Raw genomic sequence first — 19,286 nt, forward strand, 5'->3', positions numbered from 1 at the left:
TGAGAATATTTCCTGGCAGGTTAAAAGTAGATTTCTAAGGTAGTTGCTTTAAATAAATTTCTGTGCTCAGATAATTTATATCTTTAGACTGTGGAGAAATCTTTCAGATAGCCTTCATGAAATTACTGAGACAAAAAGGTGAATTCCAGAATGAGACTGTTAAGTGTTGTCTATTTTAGGCTAAACACAGGAATGGTTATTAAATTGATATTAGTACTTTTGAAGGAAACAGTAATCATTGAGTAAGGATGGCTTCTCTAGGAGAAGTAATGTCAAACTTGATGTTTTCTAGACTTAATAGGCAAGGGGGATGTTACAGAGAACAAATTCATCAAGGCATATGATGATGTCAAGATGCAAATATTTTTTTTAATTGTTACATCTCTCTATATATGATTTTATGTTTAAATAGCTTTTGGAGATACTCGTAATCAATTTATCCAACCAACTCACCTCAAATATTTTATTGCTGAGCTGAGACTGTTCTAGCAATGTAACAGTGAAGAAAATGGACAGAGTTTTTATAAAACTTATATTTTAGTGATGTGATATGTAATGGAGAAGAGCTCTGAATTAAAATAGAACAGATTTGAGGGTTGAAGAGTGAGGGTGAGGGTGTTAATTTATATAGGATGATAAAAAGAGGCCTCTGATAAAATTGACCTTTGAGTATACTGTGTGCTCCACTTAATAGAATCACTGATGACTACGAACGACCAGTGACTGAATAAAATACAGCAACCAAAATCATTTGAAAACTATGTGGAACTTCACTATTACAGAGCATTGTTTCTGGTTTTCAGATTTTTAATTTGACTAAAATGGTATTTTATCGAAATGTGGAACATTTAACTACAGAAGGCTATTCTGAATAAACCCTGATTCTCCATTTTAAGAGGAGTTTTTTGGGGGGATGTCAGGTAGAAAAAGATAACTACAGGAAGAGGACAGTTTGGCCGACTTAAGGGTTCTAATTGAGCACACTGTAAGGAAACCCTGGAGGTTAAATTCCTGATGACCAGACAATAAACATTTGGGAGGAAATTGAAAAACTGAAGTATTTCAGAAGTGAAAAAGGAATGCAGGAGCCCTGAAAATTAGATTCTAAAAATGTGTAGAAATTCTACCTGGGGCCAGGCACAGTGACTCAGGCCTGTAATCCCAGCACTTTGGGAGGCCGAGGCGGGGGGATCACATGAGGTCGGGAGTTCAAGACCAGCCTGACCAATGTGGAGAAACACCGTCTGTACTAAAAATACAAAATTAGCCAGGCGTGGTGGCACATGCTTGTAATCCCAGCTACTGGGGAGGCTGAGGCAGGAGAATCGCTTGAACCCGGGAGGTGGAGGTTGCGGTGAGCCAAGATCACGCCATTGCACTCCAGCCTGGGCAACAAGAGCAAAACTCCATCTAAAAAAAAAAAAAAAAAATTCCACCCGGAACAGTCTTGGTGGAAGCATGAATTAGAAGAGTCTAAGACAAGTGGAATTCTGCTATTTAAATTCCCTGTGTTACTTCTAGAAAGAAAAAATAGAGACGCAGTGAATTCCAACTAAATGTCAGAAGTGCTAAAAGACAGAACATAGATATCTAAGAATCTTAATGCAAAGGGAAGGAACTATTTTGTGTTAAGTAGGGGAAAGGAAGATTACTGGACTGTAATAATTGACCACATAGTTCATTCAAGAACACAGGGCCTATCCTGGACTTGCACAACCCTAAGAGTGAGTGCCTCAGATTTTGCGCCCTAGGTGCTTCCCTTAATTTTAGTCCTGGCCCTGCAGGGCACAGAGAGCTTAGGGTTCTCTTCCTTGGCCACAAAACTTCCCATCCCTCCCCACTGCCTCTACCTTTTCATAAAACCTTTTCTCTGCTTGCTTTTCCTTCCATAATTAAATATCAGAGATTTAAGTGGCAAATAGTGTAATCGAAAAAAAAATCCTATTTCTGAACTGTACCTACCTATAGGAAATTGGTCTATTCTTCCAGCGGTTTATCTTCTGACATGGATGACCCTCCAACTCTGTGGAAGGCACCAGAAATTAACTTGAGAAGTGCAGGAAACAGGATAGAGAATAGTTGCGTTGTGCATGTTGCATAGACAAGACATTACAACTTCTCTTTCTATAGAGGGGCACTTCAAAGCCAGAAGAGAAAGGCAAAATCAGGGTCAGGGATTATCCAGGAATGTTAGGGGCTAGCAGGTGAGGCACAGCCCTCCAGAAGTCCTCACCCAAAGATACAGCCCAGGCAGAGGTGGGTGGTCTGAGTTACTTGTTGGGTCATGACCCAGGCTTGAAACGGATTATTGTTCAAAAAATATGACAGGCAGATGGCATTATCTCTCAGTGCCCCTTGAGGTGTGCTGAACCCAGGGCAGACTCTGTGCAATGGCTTATGAAGGATTGGCAGGCAGTACTGTCTTGCCAGAGCATTGTAGTGCTGGACAGGAGTGTCTTGACAGGGACCAATGAGCAGGTGGAGCTAACTAGCCATCGTAACACTTCAAAGTTTGGTAAACAACTCTTCTTCTCCGACAGCATAGCTAAATGATTCTTACTCTTTCCTCCATTTTCTCTGTTTACTTTCATTTTCATCTTCTTAATTCAGTCTGTATTCTCCTCTACCTTTCCATCTTTGCTCATATCATTCTCCCAAAAGGAATGATGAACAGTGTGCCTCTCTTCCCCTCCTACCCATATCCAATTGGTACATCCGGAACCTCATATTGAGGTCTACCTATTCCCTAAAGCCTTTGCTGATCTCTTGGATCACTCCTTTGTGTCCCTCAGACACATTCCTTTGATGCTAACTGGGAGGCAGTTAAAGTGAGTGAAAAAAGCTTGGAGTTATGCAGACCTCAGTTGGAATTCCTGTTTCCATCCCTGACTAGCTCTGTGATCTACAGTAAGTTAATTTTCCTGAGCCCTGTGTTCTCACCTGAAAAGTGGAGAATCAAATCATATCTTACCTTGCAAGTCTGTTGTATAATATATGGACATGTATATAGTGTGTAGAAACCCTTTAGGACATTCTTGGCAGATAATAGATATCCAGTACACATTGGCTTATATTGTTAACTTTTGACATGCTGGAACTGTGAGCAGAAGCGAACTTAGGAGAGAGGAATCAGGAAGCCAAGATGGAGAACAAAGGTAACATTGGGGACAGACGTTGAGGCCATGTATGAAGCACTCTTAAGAGGAGCAGTGAGAGACTGTACAAGCAGCTAGTGACCAGAGGTCAAAGCACAGATGTGGCCACTGACTCACAGTGCTGGAATCAAGGAAAATATGCACCAGGTTTTCTTGACTATGGTGTGGTAAAAAGATATACAGCAATGTTTATTGTATACTTATTTTGTGCCGGATCCTGTTCTAAGTTTCACTTAATCCTCACAACAGCCCTGAGTCAGACACTATTATAATTGTTCCCAATTTTCAGATGAGAACCATAAAGCAGATAGTTTAAATGACTTGCCTAAAGAAACACAACTAAAAAGTTGACACCAATCAACCTGAGACAAAGATTATTTATATACTAGAGACTCCCCTGCCCATATAAGCATCTAAGCTCAAATTTTGCAAGCTGAACATTTGCAGCCTTTTTCTATAGCACCCCCAATCCTGCCTGTCCTGACCACACTCCACCCACTTCATTATTTCACTTGAGGTGCTGCCATCCACCCAGTTACCCAAACTCAGAACCTGAAAGCCATGTTTGGCTCCTCCTCCCCAGCCCTCTTAATGCACTCAATATCCAGGAGCTATCAGTTCTATCTTCTTTATCTTTTGAATTTGGTCATTTCTCTCTGCAGACATGAGAAACCTAGTGGAAGCCAACAATGTCTGTCACCTGGATCACTACCATAGCTCCCTCATGGCCCTCCTGCCTTCAATCTGGCCCCCTGTGCTGTTTTCTCCACCCTAGTCACAAACTTTTTAAAGCTCAAATGCAGGGAATGACATGGTCATATTTGAGCTTTGAACCCTTCCTTTGACCTTCATTCCTCTCAGGATAAATTCCAAGCTCCTCAATAAGGCATTCAGAACTCTCTAGAATCCTGTTTCTGTCTGCCACTAAGCCCTATTTCTTGCCATTTCAACCTTGTTCTCGTGTTGCACCAAACTTCTTCTTGTTTCCTAAAAACAACATTCCTGGCTGATTTTTTTTTTTTTTTCCAGAGTTTAACACCCAGTCCTGGAGTCACCTCCTCTGGGAAGCTTTCTGTAATCCTACAAACTGGGTTAGATGTTTCTTTTTAGTGATGCTATGTTTCCTTACGAATATTGCTGTCCCTTCATTTTAAAAATTGACTTATGATTATTCCCGTGTCTATCTTCTCCACTAGTTGGGAAATTCTTGTTGAGGGAATGGACTGTTGAATTCCTAAGAACTAGCACATAGTAGGCCTTCAGTGAAGGTTTCTTGAATGAATAAATAAATGACCAACTTTCCCAAGGTTGCATTGTAAGTTCTGAAACTTGAACCAAAATACATTATACTCTAGAACCCATGTTTATTCCACTATTGTATTTGCACATTAGGGTGGTTAAAGTCCTTCAAGGGCTAAATTTTAAAAGGCTAAATACTATCACAAGGTTTTTCTTCCACCTATTGAAATTGGTTTTAATTTTTCAGTAATGCATTCACGTGACTCAGTAATCAAACGATATACAAAGATATTCAGTCAAAAGTCTTGTTCCCATTTTTCTCTTCCACCTTTCCAATTCCCACTTTCTCTGCCCCAAGGTAACCAATCTTGTTCATTTCTTATATCTTCTTTTAGTTTTTCTTTTTGCAAATGCATGCAAATATGAAGCTATATATTATTCTTTACCCTCCTGACTTTTAGAAGGGTATTTTAAATTTTTTCAAATATCTCTAGTTTTTCTGAAGTGGGTACATATTAGAAAAAAGAGCTAGTCAGTACCCAGCTTGAATGAACTCACAGAGAGAAACTTGGAAGAGGACAGCTGTTTAATGAGGGAGGGAGATAATCCTGCCTGCTCATTGGCTTTTAGGGAGGTGCAGAGTCCTCTAGGACAGAGCCTGTGGTCCGGGTATTGCTCATAGGCAGATTCTCAAGCTCCCCAAAGTTACATTTTCTCTGGAACTCTCCTAGGCCACTCCCTGCTGATGCAATATCTGGGTTTGGGCAGAAAGGAGGGTGCTTCGGAGCCCGCCCTTTCTGAGCTTCCTGGGCTCAGAACAATTCAGGCTTCGCTGCGACTCAGACCTCAGCTCCAACATATGCATTCTGAAGAAAGATGGCTGAGATGGACAGAATGCTTTATTTTGGAAAGAAACAATGTTCTAGGTCAAACTGAGTCTACCAAATACAGACTTTCACAATGGTTCTAGAAGAAATCTGGACAAGTCTTTTCATGTGGTTTTTCTACGCATTGATTCCATGTTTGCTCACAGGTAAGTATGAATTAGAATACATCCAATAGTTTGGGCCTTGAATATAGGTTAAGAAGGCAAAAAATACTTTCCCAGGGCCTGGGGTTGAAATATGTGTATAGAATATCGTATATCTGTTTTACAAAAGATTTATCACCTCCTAAACCTCTATTCCCACATCCCAAAGAAAAGGCCTGCATTCTGTTTGGAAATCTCTCTTCTTAATGTCCACACAACAATCTAGAAAGAGAAATCATCAAAATAAATAAAAGCAGAGCTCTGTGCACTTTGTTACTTATCTCATCGTCTGGTTTTAAATAGTGCAATGTAGTTCTGTCAGACTTACTGTGTGTGTCTTGGAGATGTTAACTATAAGAACAAATTAAAACAAAGATTCTAGCAAAATACACATGAATAAAAAGACAATTTGTGAGCTTAACATTGGATACAAGACTTATAAAAATTGGATTTCTCTACTGGTCATTGAAGAAAAGGCACTCCATAGCATTCTAAAAAATATTTGGTTTGGGACATTTCCCCTGCCAGTGAGATTACATAATTTTCTCTGCTCCACTCCTGGTTGCTTGTACCTATCTGCTTTATTGTCTTAAAATTGGAACTCCGTAGCCTTTGATGTTTGTTCATGTCAAATCACGTTTAAGAGAAACTTCTAATTTTGATACTCCAAGACACTAGGCACTTTGCAGTGTTGATGGGAGCCTTGAGTACTTTCTCTCTCTCTCTCTCTCTGTCTCTCTGTCTCACTCTCTCTGTGTGTGTGTGTGTTTTACACAGAACTAATTTAATTATTCTAGTTAGTTTACATCAGGTAACAAATCAGTACTAAGACAATTTGCAAAGGTGTAGAACTGGCTTAAACATCAAATTTATGGTGTTCTTTCCTAGCTTAAAAACCTTCACAGCTCCCAGTTGTTCAGCACATGGTGTCCAAATTCTGTTGTCTCTCATCACCCAGCATATTCAGGCCCCACCCTATATTTATTTAACCCTATTTCTCACTACTCCTTGAAAACAAATATGGACTACAAGCAGCTGCTGGCTTAACAGTCAGCATATTATACCTTCATTTCCTCCTCCTGGCCTTTATTGTTATAATTTCCCACCAGAAGCAGCATCTTCAGTATTTCCTTCTACATCTTTCCAAGACCTCTCTTTGACCCCAGGTACTTTAGCTTCAGGTGGTTACTTCTCTTTCCAGCACTGACCTGGAGGGCCAGGGCCTGGGCATCTTTTCTGCTGTCCCCACATCTCCTAGCACAGGCTAAGCATGCTGGTTGTTTGGTTAGTTAGTTGTTGGTTATTTAGTTGTTGGAACAGAAGTGTTGCCAAGAAAACATCCCTCCACTAAGCTGAAACGAGAAGATGGGAGGCTGAATGAGAAGAGGAAAGCCCAGCATTTTTCGACTTGACATTTTCTTCAATGACACCCGTCTTATAAGTATTTTCTTGAAAACTCCTGTTTTAAATAGATCTGGAGGTGAGTGTGCACTTCTGACGCTTATAAACTTACATAGAAAACACACACACACCAAAAAAACCTCAGTGGTGAAATCACAAGGATGTCATAGCCAGAAAGACCTGTGTGTGAGTTTTGGCTCTGTTACTCACTAGCTCAGGACTCAATCATGTAACGTCAGTTTCCCTTCCTGTGAAATAGTCATAATAGCCACTTTGAGGTTATGAGGGGTTAAATAAGATGACACAAACAAAAGCGCTTTGAAGACTTCAACATTTCCCCACCCTCAAATGTTAGTTATTATTATCTGTTGGTTATACAGATGGTGGTATCAGTAGATAATTGCTTTAGCTGAGGTTGTCTTTATGCAGTTTTGACCATTTCCTCTGGATTGTGTAGGTGCCTGTGATGAATTCTGCAAATTCTAAATGAACTTCTATTAGTTACTAGATCACTGGGCAGATGGGTAGAGTTGTGGCTTTTTTTTTTTGACCGAGTCTCGCTCTGTCGCCAGGCTGGAGTGCAGTGGCGCAATCTTGGCTCACCAATCTCCACCTCCCAGGTTCAAGCGATTCTCCTGCCTCAGCCTCCTGAGTAGCTGGGACTACAGGCACACGCCACCACGCCCAGCTAATTTTTGTATTTTTAGTAAAGATGAGGTTTCACCATGTTGCCCAGGATGGTCTCGATCTCTTGACCTTGTGATTTGCCCGCCTCGGCCTCCCAAAGTGCTGGGATTACAGGCATGAGCCACCACATCCGGCCATGGCTGTCTTTCATAGAAATCATTTGCCTTGTCCTGTCCCTCCCAAATAATAGTGTATGATTCAGAAAGCTGATTATGCTACCAATAGTAATAATAACAATGACAATCACAACTGCTATTTCTGAGTACACATTGTGCCTTCAGTTAGCAAAAATGTTATCTTGACTTCTCACATGAATCCTGCAAGTTAGGTGTTATCCCCATTCCACACATTAGGGATAGAGACTAGGAGAGGTTCAGTTATTTGTCCAAGTACCTATATCTAGTAAGTGCAGGAATTGGGATTTGATGATGGTTTGGTCTGCTCCAGAGCCTGTGCCCTTTATATATCTCTGCAGAAAAAGCTGAGACATTAAAACAAGGTAGAAGAAGGGAGGAGGGACAAAGGAAAGGAAATAAAGAAGATGGTGCTACCTTTTCTAATGCATTAGCCTTAAAGGCTGATAGAGGTAAAGGTGGCAGAAGAGGATCCAAATAAAGGGAGTGGACATCAGGCCCACTGAGCGTCCTTCAGAGAAGAGATGCAAAGATTTTTGCCTGGAAAGGTTGCCCCAGGGCTTTTTGGTGGGTAGCCTTCATGCTACTTCCCTTGGACTGACTCACTCAAGGTTTTACGAAATAGGTGTTCAGCAGCAGAAAGGGTCTAATTTAAAGACGAATGAGGGATTAAGAAAAGAGTTAGACCTAGGCTAATTTCCCCAAGGAAGCCAAAGCTTAATTTACTTGTTCAACTTTCATTCTTTTAACACCATTTATGTACCAGGTTCTGGGATGTGTGCTGGTTAGAGAGATTTTAAAAACTTGTCTTCAGGGAGCCTAAGAGCCTGCTGGGAAGTACACTAAAGTCTTTGGCATGTGGGAATTTAACAAAATTTCAACTGTTCTTTAGCCACCAGAAGTAAAGTCTAGATTTGTGGTTCCCAACCTCAAATGCACATTGGAATCACCTGGGGAACTTTTTAAAAGCTAAATTCCGTGACTTCACAGCTAGAGATTCTGAGTTAATCTAGGGTGCTGTCTGGATGTTGGGACTTTTTCAAAACTATGTGGGTGGGGCTCCTTAGAGAAGTGATTGATTCCAGGGCTGGGCAGGGAAAAAACAAGATGAGACAAGAGCATTTTGTGGTAAGTAATGAAGTGATTAAAAAAGGATGAGGGCCTAAGTTAACAGTTAACATAGTATCCTGGATTGGAGCCTGGGATGGAAGAAAGAACTGAGTGGAAAAACTAGTGAAATTCAAATAAAGTCTGGAGTTTAGTTAATGATAATGTGCCAGTATTGGCTTTTTAGTTTTGACAAATGTATTATGGTTACATAAGATGTTAGCATTCAGGGAATTTGGGTGAAGGATGTATAGGAATGCTGTGTACTATCTCTGCAATTATTCTGTAAATCTAAAATTATTCCAAAAATTTAAAAATCTATTAATAAAAATAACATGAGTAAAACGGGTGGGAACAAGTTAAAAGGGCACAGGAAGCTTGAAAGTGTTCCCATTGGCCAAAAGCTAGAACAATTTGAATAATAAAATAACAATAGTGTTGGACTTTACAGAATAAATTAAAATATCCATGAGTCCATACCAGTAAAAATAAATAATTGAATAAATAAATGGTGAAGGAACAGCTCTTCCTAACAAAAGAATACAATTAAATAAAATATCACTACTAGAACATCACAGCAATAATTGTTACAAGAAATATCCATCAGTAGATGTTAAAATTAATAGGTGAAAGTTTGAGGAGGAATGGAATATTTGCACAGTCTCAAAGTATCTCCCCCAAGGTATTTATTAACTACACAGGGGAAAATGGTAGCTTTACAGTAGAGACACTTTCTTAACCAAGTGATCAGGGCGGTTAACATCACCAGTAATAAGACGTATTGATATCATGTACTCCCTGTGAGTGTCTGGAAAAAATGTGTAACCTCAATCAAATCACGTGAAAATATCAGACAAAACCAAACTGAGATACGTTCTACAAAACAACTGACCAGTACTTCTAAAAAATGTCAAGGTCGGCCAGGTGTGGTGGCTCATGCCTGTAATCCCAGCACTTTGGGAGGCCAGGGCAGGTGGATCACGAGGTCAGGAGATCGAGACCATCCTGGCCAACATGGTGAAACCCCGTCTTTACTAAAAATACAAAAATTAGCCAAGTATGGTGGCGGGCGCCTGTAGTCCCAGCTACTTGGGAGGCTGAGGCAGGAGAATCGCTTGAACCTGGGAGGCAGAGGTTGCAGCGAGCCGAGATTGCACCACTGCACTCCAGTCTGGCAACAGAGCAAGACTCCATCTCAAAAAAAAAAAAAAAAAAAAAAAAAAAAGTCAAGGTCATTAAAAAAGACAAAGACAGACTGAAAACAGTTTGGAGGAGACTAACTAGACATGACAGCTAAATGAAAATCCTGAATTGGATTTTGGCCAAAAAAAAAAAAAAAAAAAGCATTAGGGGAAAAACTGATGAAATTTGATTAAATACTGAAGCTTAGTTAATAATATTGCATTAATATTAATATCTTAATTTTTATAATTGTGCTATGGTTATGTACATATGGAGGGCTGAGTGAAGAGTATATGAGAGCTCTCTGTATTATTTTGCAACTCTTCTGAAAGTCTGAAATTATTTCAAAATACAGTTAATCTGTTCATCATATCACTGGGCTAACATCAAGGTATGGGCAGGATTACATTCCTTCTGGAGGTTTTAGAGAATCTGTTTCCCCCTTCCATGGTATGAATATACTACAGTTTGTCTAATCATTCACCTGTTGAAGGACGTCTGGGCCGATTCCAGCTTGACTGTGAATATTTGTGTGCAGGTCTTATGTGATGTAAAGTTTTCATTTCTCTGAGATAAATGCTGAATTGTGTAATTGCTAGATCATATAGTAACTACATGTTTAGTTTTACAAGAAACTGCGAAACTATTTTGAAAAAGAGTATCATTTTACATTCCTACCAAAAATGTATAAGTGATCCACTTGTTCTGCATCCTTGCCAGCATTTAGTTTTGTAACTTTGAAAACTTTTAGCCATTCTGATAACTGTGTAATGCTATCTCATTGTGATTTTAATTTGGATTTCCCTAATAGCTAATAGTGTGCTTATTTGCCATCTATATATCCTCTTTGGTGAAATGTCTATTCATGTCCTTTGCCTATTTTTAGATTGGATTGTTTGATTTTTCTACTGCTGAATTTTGAGAGTTTTTTATGTGTTCTAGATACTAATTCTTTGTGAGATAGTGGTTTGCAATTTTTTTTTCCACTTTGCAACTTGTCATCTCATCCTCTTAACATGGGCTTTTGCATAGCAAAAGTTTTTAATTTTGATAAAATTAAAATCATGGTTTTTCTTTTATGGATTTTGCTTTTGGTGTCACATCTAAGAACTTTTTGCCCAGCCCTGAAGATTTTCTCCTGTTTTTTCCTAAAAGTTTTAGAGTTTTATATTTTACATTTTTTTGCACAAGGTGTGAGGTTTAGATTGAGGTTTTGTTTGTTTGTTTGTTTGCCTGCAGATATCCAATTGTTCCAGTATTATTTGTTTAAAGCATTTTTTTTGGTTTTTTGTTTTTTTGGTTTTTTTTTAGACAGGGTCACACTCTGTCACCCCAGGCTAGAGTGCAATGCCTCAATCACAGCTCACTGCGGTCTCAACCTCCTGGATTCAGGTGACCTTCCACCTTAGCCTCTGAAGTAGCTGGGACTGTATTAGCTGAGACCACCACCCCTGGCTAATTTTTGTATTTTTTTATAGAGATAGCGTTTCGCCATATTGCCCAGGCTGGTCTCGAACTCCTGAGCTCAAGTGATTCACCTGCCTCAGCCTCCCAAAGTTCTGGGATTACAGGTGTGAGTCGCCATGCCGGGCCTAAAAGCCTATTGGATTTTAGGATTACTTTTGTCTGGAATTGTCAAAAAGCAGTTGAGCACATTTGTGTGGATTTATTTCTGGAATCTCTATTCTGTTTCATTGATCTTGGGTCTATTCCTTTGCCAATACAATATAGTTTTAATTACCGTAAGTCCTGGAATTGGGTAGACTGATTCCTCTCACTTTATAATTAAAATGGTTTTAGTTATTCTAGTTTCCTTCCTTCCTTCCTTCCTTCCTTCCTTCCTTTTTTTGAGAAGGAGTCTCACTCTGTCATCCAGGCTGGAGTGCAGTGGTGCAATTTCAGCTCACTGCAACCTCCGCCTCCCAGGTTCAAGCGATTCTCCTGCCTCAGCCTCCCCAGTAGCTGGGACTACAGGCGTGTGCCACCACACCAGGCTAATTTTTTGTATTTTTAGTAGAGATGGGGTTTCACCGTGTTAGCCAGGATGGTCTCGATCTCCTGACCTCGTGATCCGCCCGGCTCGGCCTCCCAAAGTGCTGGGATTACAGGCATGAGACGCTGTGCCTGGCCTTATTTTCTATTTTCTTTATTTCACGTGGGGTAAATGTGAAATATTGTTACTGTATATAATGTATAGTGATAAAGTCAGGGTACTTAGGAGAGTCATCACCTGAGTACAACACATTTTTGTTGACTATAGATAACCCTAGTCTGCTATCAGGTATTGAATTTATTCCTTCTAACTATATGTTTTGTTTTGTTTTTTTGAGACGGAGTCTCACTCTGTTGCCCAGGCTGGAGTGCAATGGCGCCATCTGGGCTCACTGCAACCTCTGCCTCCCAGGTTCAGGTGATTCTCCTGCCTCAGCCTCCCAAGTAGCTGGGACTATGGGCATGTGCCACCACACCCGGCTAATTTTTGTATTTTTAGTAGAGATGGGATTTCACCATGTTGGCCAGGCTGGTCTTGAACTCCTGACCTCAAGTGATCTGCCCACCTTGGCCTCCCAAAGTGCTGGGATTACAGGTGCGAGCCACCGCGCCCGGCCACTTCTATCTAACTGTATGTTTTTACCATTTAACCTACTTCTCTTCATCCTCCCACTCCCACCCTACTCACTCTTCCCAGTTTCTGTTATCTGTCTTTTCACTCTCTACCTCTGTATGATAAAATCGTTTAGCTCCCACATGTAAGTGAGAACGTATGATATTTGCTTTTTGTTTCTGGCTTATTTCACTTAAGATACAGTTCAATTCACATTGCTGCCAATGACATGATTCCTTTCTTTTTATGACTGAATAAATAGTATGCCATTGTGTATATGTACCACATTTTCTTTATCCATTCATCCACTGATGGACACTTAGGTTGATTTCATATCTTTGCTATTGTGAATAATGCTGCAATAAACATGAAAAGGGAGGTTTCCCTTTGACATATTGATTTATTTTCCTTTGGGTAGATACCCAGTAGTGGGGTGGCTGGATGGAATGGTAATTCTATTTTTAGTTTTTTGAGAAATCTCCATACTGTTTTCCATAGTGGCTGTACTAGTTTACATTCCCACCAACAGTGTGTAAGAGTTCCCTTTTCTCTGCACCCTCATCAACGTTTGTTATTTTTTGTCTTTTTAGTAATAGCCATTCTGACCTGGGGTAAGATGACATCTCATTGAGGTTTCAATTTGCATTTCTCTGATGGTTAGTGATATTGAACATTTTTTCATATATCTGTTGGCCATTTGTATATCTTCTTTTGAGAAATGTCTACTTATGTCCTTAGCCCACTTTTGGGGATTTGTTTTTTAGTGTTGTTATTTGAGTTTTTTGTATATTCTGGATATTACTCTGTTGTTGGATGAATAGTTTGCAAATATTTTCTCCCATTCAACGGATTGTCTCTTTACTCGGCTGATTGTTTCCTTTGCTGTGCAGAAGCTTTTTAGTTTAATACAGTCCCATTTGTCTCTGATTTTTGCAATAGTCTCAGGAGGATTGATATTAATTCTTCTTTGTATGTTTGGTAGAATTCAGCTGTGAATCCATCTAATCCTGGGCTTTTCTTTGTTGGGATACTTATTATTGATTCAATCTTGCTACTCATTATCCATCGTTAAGGTTTTCTTTTTCTTCCTGATTCAATCTTGGTAGGTTGTTTGTGTCCAGGAATGATCCATTTCTTCTAGGTTTTCCAGTTTGTCAGCTTATAGTTGTTCATAACAGTCTCTGATGATTTTATGTGGTATCAGTTGTGACATCTTCTTTTTAATTTCTGATATTCTTTATTTGGGTTTCCTCTCTTCTTGGTTAGTCTAGCTAGTGGTTTTAAGATTAACTTTGTTAATCTTTTTGAAGAAAAAATTTTTTTTCATTTTCCTGACGTATTTTTTTTAGTCTCTATTCCATTAAATTCTGCTCTGATCTTTATTATTTCCTTTTTTCTCCTAATTTTGGGTTTGCTTTGTTCTTGCTTTTCCAGTTCCTTGAGATGCATTGTTAGATTGTTAATTTTTAATCTTTCTACTTTTTCAATGTAAGAATTTATTGATATAAATGTCCCTCTTATTACTGCTTTTGATATATCCCACAGATTTTGCTATGTTGTGTTCGATTTTTATTTGTTTCAAGAAATTTGAAAATTTCCATGTTAGTTTCTTTGTTGACCCAATGGTCATTCAAGATCATGTTGTTTAATTTCCATGTACTTAAACTGGACTTTACACCAGTTTAAGTTTTTCTTGGTGTTGGTTTCTAGTTTTATTCCATTGTGCTCTGAGAAGATACTTGATAGGATTTTGATTTTTAAAAATTTGTTGGCTGGGCGCAGTGTCTCACGCCTGTAATCCCAGCACTTTGGGAGGCCAAGATGGGTGGATCACAAGGCCAGGAGATAGAGACCATCCTGGCTAACAGGGTGAAACCCTGTCTCTACTAAAAATACAAAAAAAAAAAAAATTAGCCGGGCATGGTGGCGCGTGCCTGTAATCCCAGCTACTCAGGAGGCCGAGGCAGGAGAATTGCTTGTACCCAGGAGGTGGAGGTTGCAGTGAATCTCAAAAAAAAAATTGTTGACACTCGTTTTGTGACCTAACATATGGTTTATTCTGGAGAATATTCCATGGGCTGATGAAAAGAATATATATTCTGCAGTTGTTGGATATAATGTTCTGTAAATATCTGTTAGGTCCATTTGGTCTAAAGTCCAGTTTAAGTACAATGTTTCTTTGTTGATTTTCTGTCCAGATGATCTGTCTAATGCTGAGAGTGGGGTGTTAAAGTCCCCCGTCCCCAGTCATTATATTGCAGTCTTTCTCTTTAGATCTAGTAGTATTTGCTTTAAGACTCTGGGTGCTCCAGTATGGGGTGCATATATATTTAGAATTGTTATATCTTCTTGCTGCATTGATCCATTTATCACTATATAGTAACCTTCTTTGTCTTTTTTTAATTGCTTTTGACTTGAAGTCTATCTTATTTGGTATAAGTATAGCTACTGCTCCTTGCTTTTGGTTTTCATTTGTGTGGAGAATATTTTTCCATCCCTTTTAGTCCATATATGTCTTTACTGGTAAGGTGAATTTCGTGTAAGCAGCATATAGTCGGAACTTTCTTTTTTATTCAGCCATTTTATATCTTTTAAATGGAGAATTTAATCCACTTATATTCAAGGTTATTAATATGTGAGGTTTTTTCCTGTCATATTGTTAATTTTTTTTCTGTTTGTTTTACATATTATTTAGTGTTTTCTTTTTCTCCTATTGTTCATTGTGTTTTAGTGGATTTCTGTAGTGGTACCATTTGAGTCCTTTCTCTTCCTCCTTTGTGTGACTGCTTTACCTATGAGTTTTATACTTTCATGTGATTTCATAATGGTAAATGTTATTATTTCAATTTCAGGTTTAGGACTCCCTTGAACATTTCTTGTATGTCTGGTCTAGTGATAACAAATTCCCTCAATATTCGTTTGTCTGTTAAAGACTATTTCACTTTGATTTATGAAGGATGATTTTGCCAGATGTAATAGTCTTGGCTAGCAGGTTTTTCTTTTTTTCCTTTCAGCACTTTAAATATATCATTCCATTCTCTTCTGGCCTGTGCGATTTCTGCTGAGAAATCCACTGATGGGGTTTCCATCAGACTAGATGCTTTTTTTCTAGCTGTTTTTAGGGTTTGCTCTTTATCTTTGACTTCAGACAGTCTAACTATAATGACCATTTTACATTGTATCTCTCTGGACATCATGAGCCTCCTATAACTAGATGTCTAAATATCTTGCTAGACATAGGATGTTTTAATATATTATTTGGTTAAATAGGCTTTTTAGTCCTTTTGTTCTTTCTTTCCCCTTAGGGATACTGATAATACATAAATTCAATTGCTTTGTGTTATCTCAAATGTCACGAAGCTTTTGCTCATTCTTTTTAAAAACTTTTGACTGGAGTATTTCAGAAGACCTGTCTTCAAGTTCTGAGATTCTTTCTCCTGCTTGATCTAGTCTATTGTTGAAGCTTTCAAATGTATTTTGTATTTCTTTCAATGAGTGTTCAGTTTCAGAATTTCTATTTGGTTCTTTTAAAAAATATCTATCTCTTTGGAAATTTCTCATTTATATTCTGAATTGTTTTTCTGATTTCTTTTTATTGTTTTTCCAAATTCTCTTGTATCCCACTGAGCTTCTTTAATATCAGTGTGTTTAATAATTCCTTCTCTGGGATTTCAAAAATTTCTTTTTGATTAAGGTCTATTGCTGGAGAATTGTGTTCCTTTGGAGATGTCATATGTCCTTGCCTTTTCATGTTTCTTGTGTTCTTATGTTGATATCTGCACATCTGGTATAACAGTTTCTTCTTCCCATTTTTGAATTTACTTCCATAGGGGAGGACGTTTTCCTGAAGATGTATCTGTGGTGTTCATTGGCTACAGCATTTGGCATTTATTTATTTATTTTTATTTTTATTTATTTTTTTGAAATGGAGTCTCACTCTCTTGCCAGGCTGAAGTGCAGTGGTGCAATCTTGGCTCACTGCAACCTCTGCCTTCCGGGTTCAAGCAATTCTCCTGCCTCAGCCTCCCGAGTAGCTGGGACTACAGGCACACACCACCATGCCCAGCTAATTTTTGTATTTTTAGTAGAGATGGGGTTTCACCATGTTAGCCAGGATGGTCTTGATCTCTTGACCTCATGATCCACCTGCCTCTGCCTCCCAAAGTGCTGGGATTACAGGCATGAGCCACTGCGCCTGGCCCATTTTTTGCTTTTATTCTGGGTACTTTGGCTGCAACGTATATGTGATTTCATCAGTGGGTTAGGGTACAGTTATTGGAGTCTGTGGTGAAGTTGTGCTGTGGGATGCCAGGTGGGCCGGTCTACAGGCCCCAATTGTGGCAGTCGTGGTCTGAGTATGCCTGTCCGTGTTTCCCAGGGTTATGTATGCGGGCACTGGTGTTGGTGGTTACCAGAATGCTGATTATTGGGCCTCCACATGGCTTGCTTGGATGCTGGCAGTGGTAGTGGTGGACTGGGCAAGGAGGTGGGTTCTTGGGGCCCTGGACAGCTAGCATGGCACAAGTGATGGCAGTAGCAGTGGCAGGATAATTATCTGGGTTCCGAGAGTTGTCCTTTTATGATGGCAGTGGGTGTGACAGGCTGTGTAGGACAGTCTCCAGGACTGCAGGTGGTACTTGCAAGTAGGTGCCAGTTGAGGTGATGGCAGCTGAGAGTTTAGGCCCAACCTCAGGACCCCAGAAGGAGTACTCAGGTGCCCAAGGTGCCCTTGTCACCCTCCAAGGCCCTGGCCTATGTGCTGTGTCTCAGAGAAGGGAGTGAAGCTGGGTTGGGTGGGCTTGTGCTCAGGCCCTTCAATGGTGGGAGCAGGCAGCAGTCATGGTGGGTAGGGGTCAGGGCAATCCTCAGGTCTCAGGTGGAATGCATGGGTGAGGAGTGGTAGTAGCCATGCTGAGGTCCTCCCACTGGAGAAGGTGGGGCTGACCTCTGTGGCTACAGCCTGGGCCAGTAAGTGGGGAATATGCCCCTGTCTCATGCTTCACAGCCCTGGTGGGGCTTACCCCCCAGCCCTGGCAGCAGACAGCCAGCCACACCTAGCTTGAGCCCTTACCTTGCTGCAGGAGTCCCCACCAGCTTGTGACTAAGTCCCAGTGGCAACTTGTGCCTGTTTTCCTCCCAGTCTCAGCCCCGGCAGCACTCACTTCCCAGCATTGTCAGCTGCAGCCCATGCCTCATTTGATTCTCAGTCTCAGCTGTGGGAGCTCATTCCCAGTTTGTGCCCCAGTCTCAGCAGCAATAGCCTGAGTTTCCCTAATGCTTTAGTCTTGGTGCTGCTGGCCACCAGGATAGCATGTGCATCTGCCAAAGACTAGGATTTAAAATGGTGCCTTGCTGTAACTGTTTGGGTCTCAGAAAAAGTGTGGGACGCAGCATGAGTTCCCTTCCTGGGACAATTTTGTCCCCCAATCTACTGGCAGCTCCCTATGTATGTTTTCAGGGCTTAGGAGGGTTGAGGAATTCTCTCACGGTCAGGACTACATGATTCCATGGTGGGAATGAGGGCCACCAGAAGTCTCTCACTTACTCTGCCCACATTGAGAAGTCACTCTTGGCTGCCAGCTGATCCTAGCCAAGCAGGCTGCCTCTCCTCCTCCTTCCTTGCTTTTGGTGTTTCCTGTAACTTTTCTGTTGAGTTCCAGTGTTTTCTTTTGGATAATGTATTCAAAGTGTGACTGTATATACATGATTTCGGTTCTTCTAAGTGGAGGAGGTAAGCATGAAATGCTTCTGGTCAGCCATCTTGAAGCCCCTCCCCTCCTTTTATGTATTATAGTTCCTTTGACTTTTCTTATAAAATTTAGGAAAAACTTATCTAATTAACAAAAAGCTTGCTGAACTATTGATAGGAATTGCATTAAACCTATATACAATTTGGGGGAGAATTGGCATCTTAACTGTTGAATCTTCTAATGCATGAACACAGTATGTCTCTCCATCTATTTAAATCTTCTTTGATTTCATTTAGCATTGTGGAGTTTTCCCTGAATATATTTTGTCAGATTTACACCTATTTTTTTAGTGATTATAATTTTAATTTCTGTGTATGTGTTTGTTGCTGGTATATAGAAATATAATTTTTTTTTGAGATGGAGTCTTGCTCTGTTGCCCAGGCTGGAGTGCGGTGGTGCAATCTCAACTCACTGCAACCTCCACCTCCTGGGTTCAAGCGATTCTCCTGCCTCAGCCTCCTGAATAGCCAAGATTACAGGCGTGCACTACCACGCCCAGCTAATTTTTCTATTTTTAGTAGAGATGGGGTTTTGCCATGTTGGCCAGGCTGGTCTCGAACTCCTGAGCTCAGGCGATCTGCCTGCCTTGGTCTCCCAGAGTGCTGGGTTTACAGGCATGAGCCACCAGGCCTGGCCTGGTTTTAGATTTTTTTTTAAGATTCTGTGGGATTTTTCTACATGTGGGAGAGCATATCATGTCATTTGCATATAGGGCAAGTTTTACTACTTCTTTTATAATCTATATTTCTTTTACTTATTTTGCTTGCCTTATTACAGTGGCTAGAACTTTCAGTAGTATGTTGAATAAGAGTGGTAAGAGTGGACATTCTTGCCTATTCCTGATCTTGGAGAGGAAGCATTCAGTCCTTCACCATTAAGTAAGATGTTAGCTGTAGGTTTTTTGTAGATGGTCTTTATCAAGTTGTGGTAACTCCCTGTCTGCTCTTAACTTGAAGAGAGTTTTTGGTTCTGTCTTGTGTTTTTTTTTTTTTTTTT

General features: G+C 40.1%; 1 protein-coding gene and 1 long non-coding RNA gene across 5 annotated transcripts in view; one reads left to right on the forward strand and one right to left on the reverse strand.

Moving 5' to 3' along the window:
* Positions 1-19,286, reverse strand: part of LOC107970779 (uncharacterized) — a 30,134-nt gene that overhangs the window by 6,845 nt on the left and 4,003 nt on the right. The window contains exon 2 of the long non-coding RNA XR_001713651.3: positions 6,489-6,776. This is a non-coding gene — a long non-coding RNA (uncharacterized LOC107970779). The remainder of the gene's footprint in view (positions 1-6,488; positions 6,777-19,286) is intronic.
* The window catches only part of IL20RB (interleukin 20 receptor subunit beta), a 46,827-nt gene continuing 32,749 nt past the window's right edge, over positions 5,209-19,286 (forward strand). For 2 of the 4 annotated variants that reach the window (XM_009446533.4, XM_001154958.6), the window contains exon 1: positions 5,209-5,427. Coding sequence is in view for 1 of the 4 variants with exons in the window: in XM_001154958.6 (XP_001154958.1) it covers positions 5,355-5,427 (73 nt within the window). In the remaining 3 variants the exon portion in view is untranslated. Of the gene's footprint in view, positions 5,428-8,632; positions 8,775-19,286 lie in introns of those variants that run through there. The other 2 variants (XM_016942005.3, XM_063806256.1) reach the window with 2 other exon arrangements.

The sequence above is a fragment of the Pan troglodytes genome, chromosome 2 (assembly GCF_028858775.2).
Source record: "Pan troglodytes isolate AG18354 chromosome 2, NHGRI_mPanTro3-v2.0_pri, whole genome shotgun sequence".
Lineage (NCBI taxonomy): Eukaryota > Metazoa > Chordata > Mammalia > Primates > Hominidae > Pan > Pan troglodytes.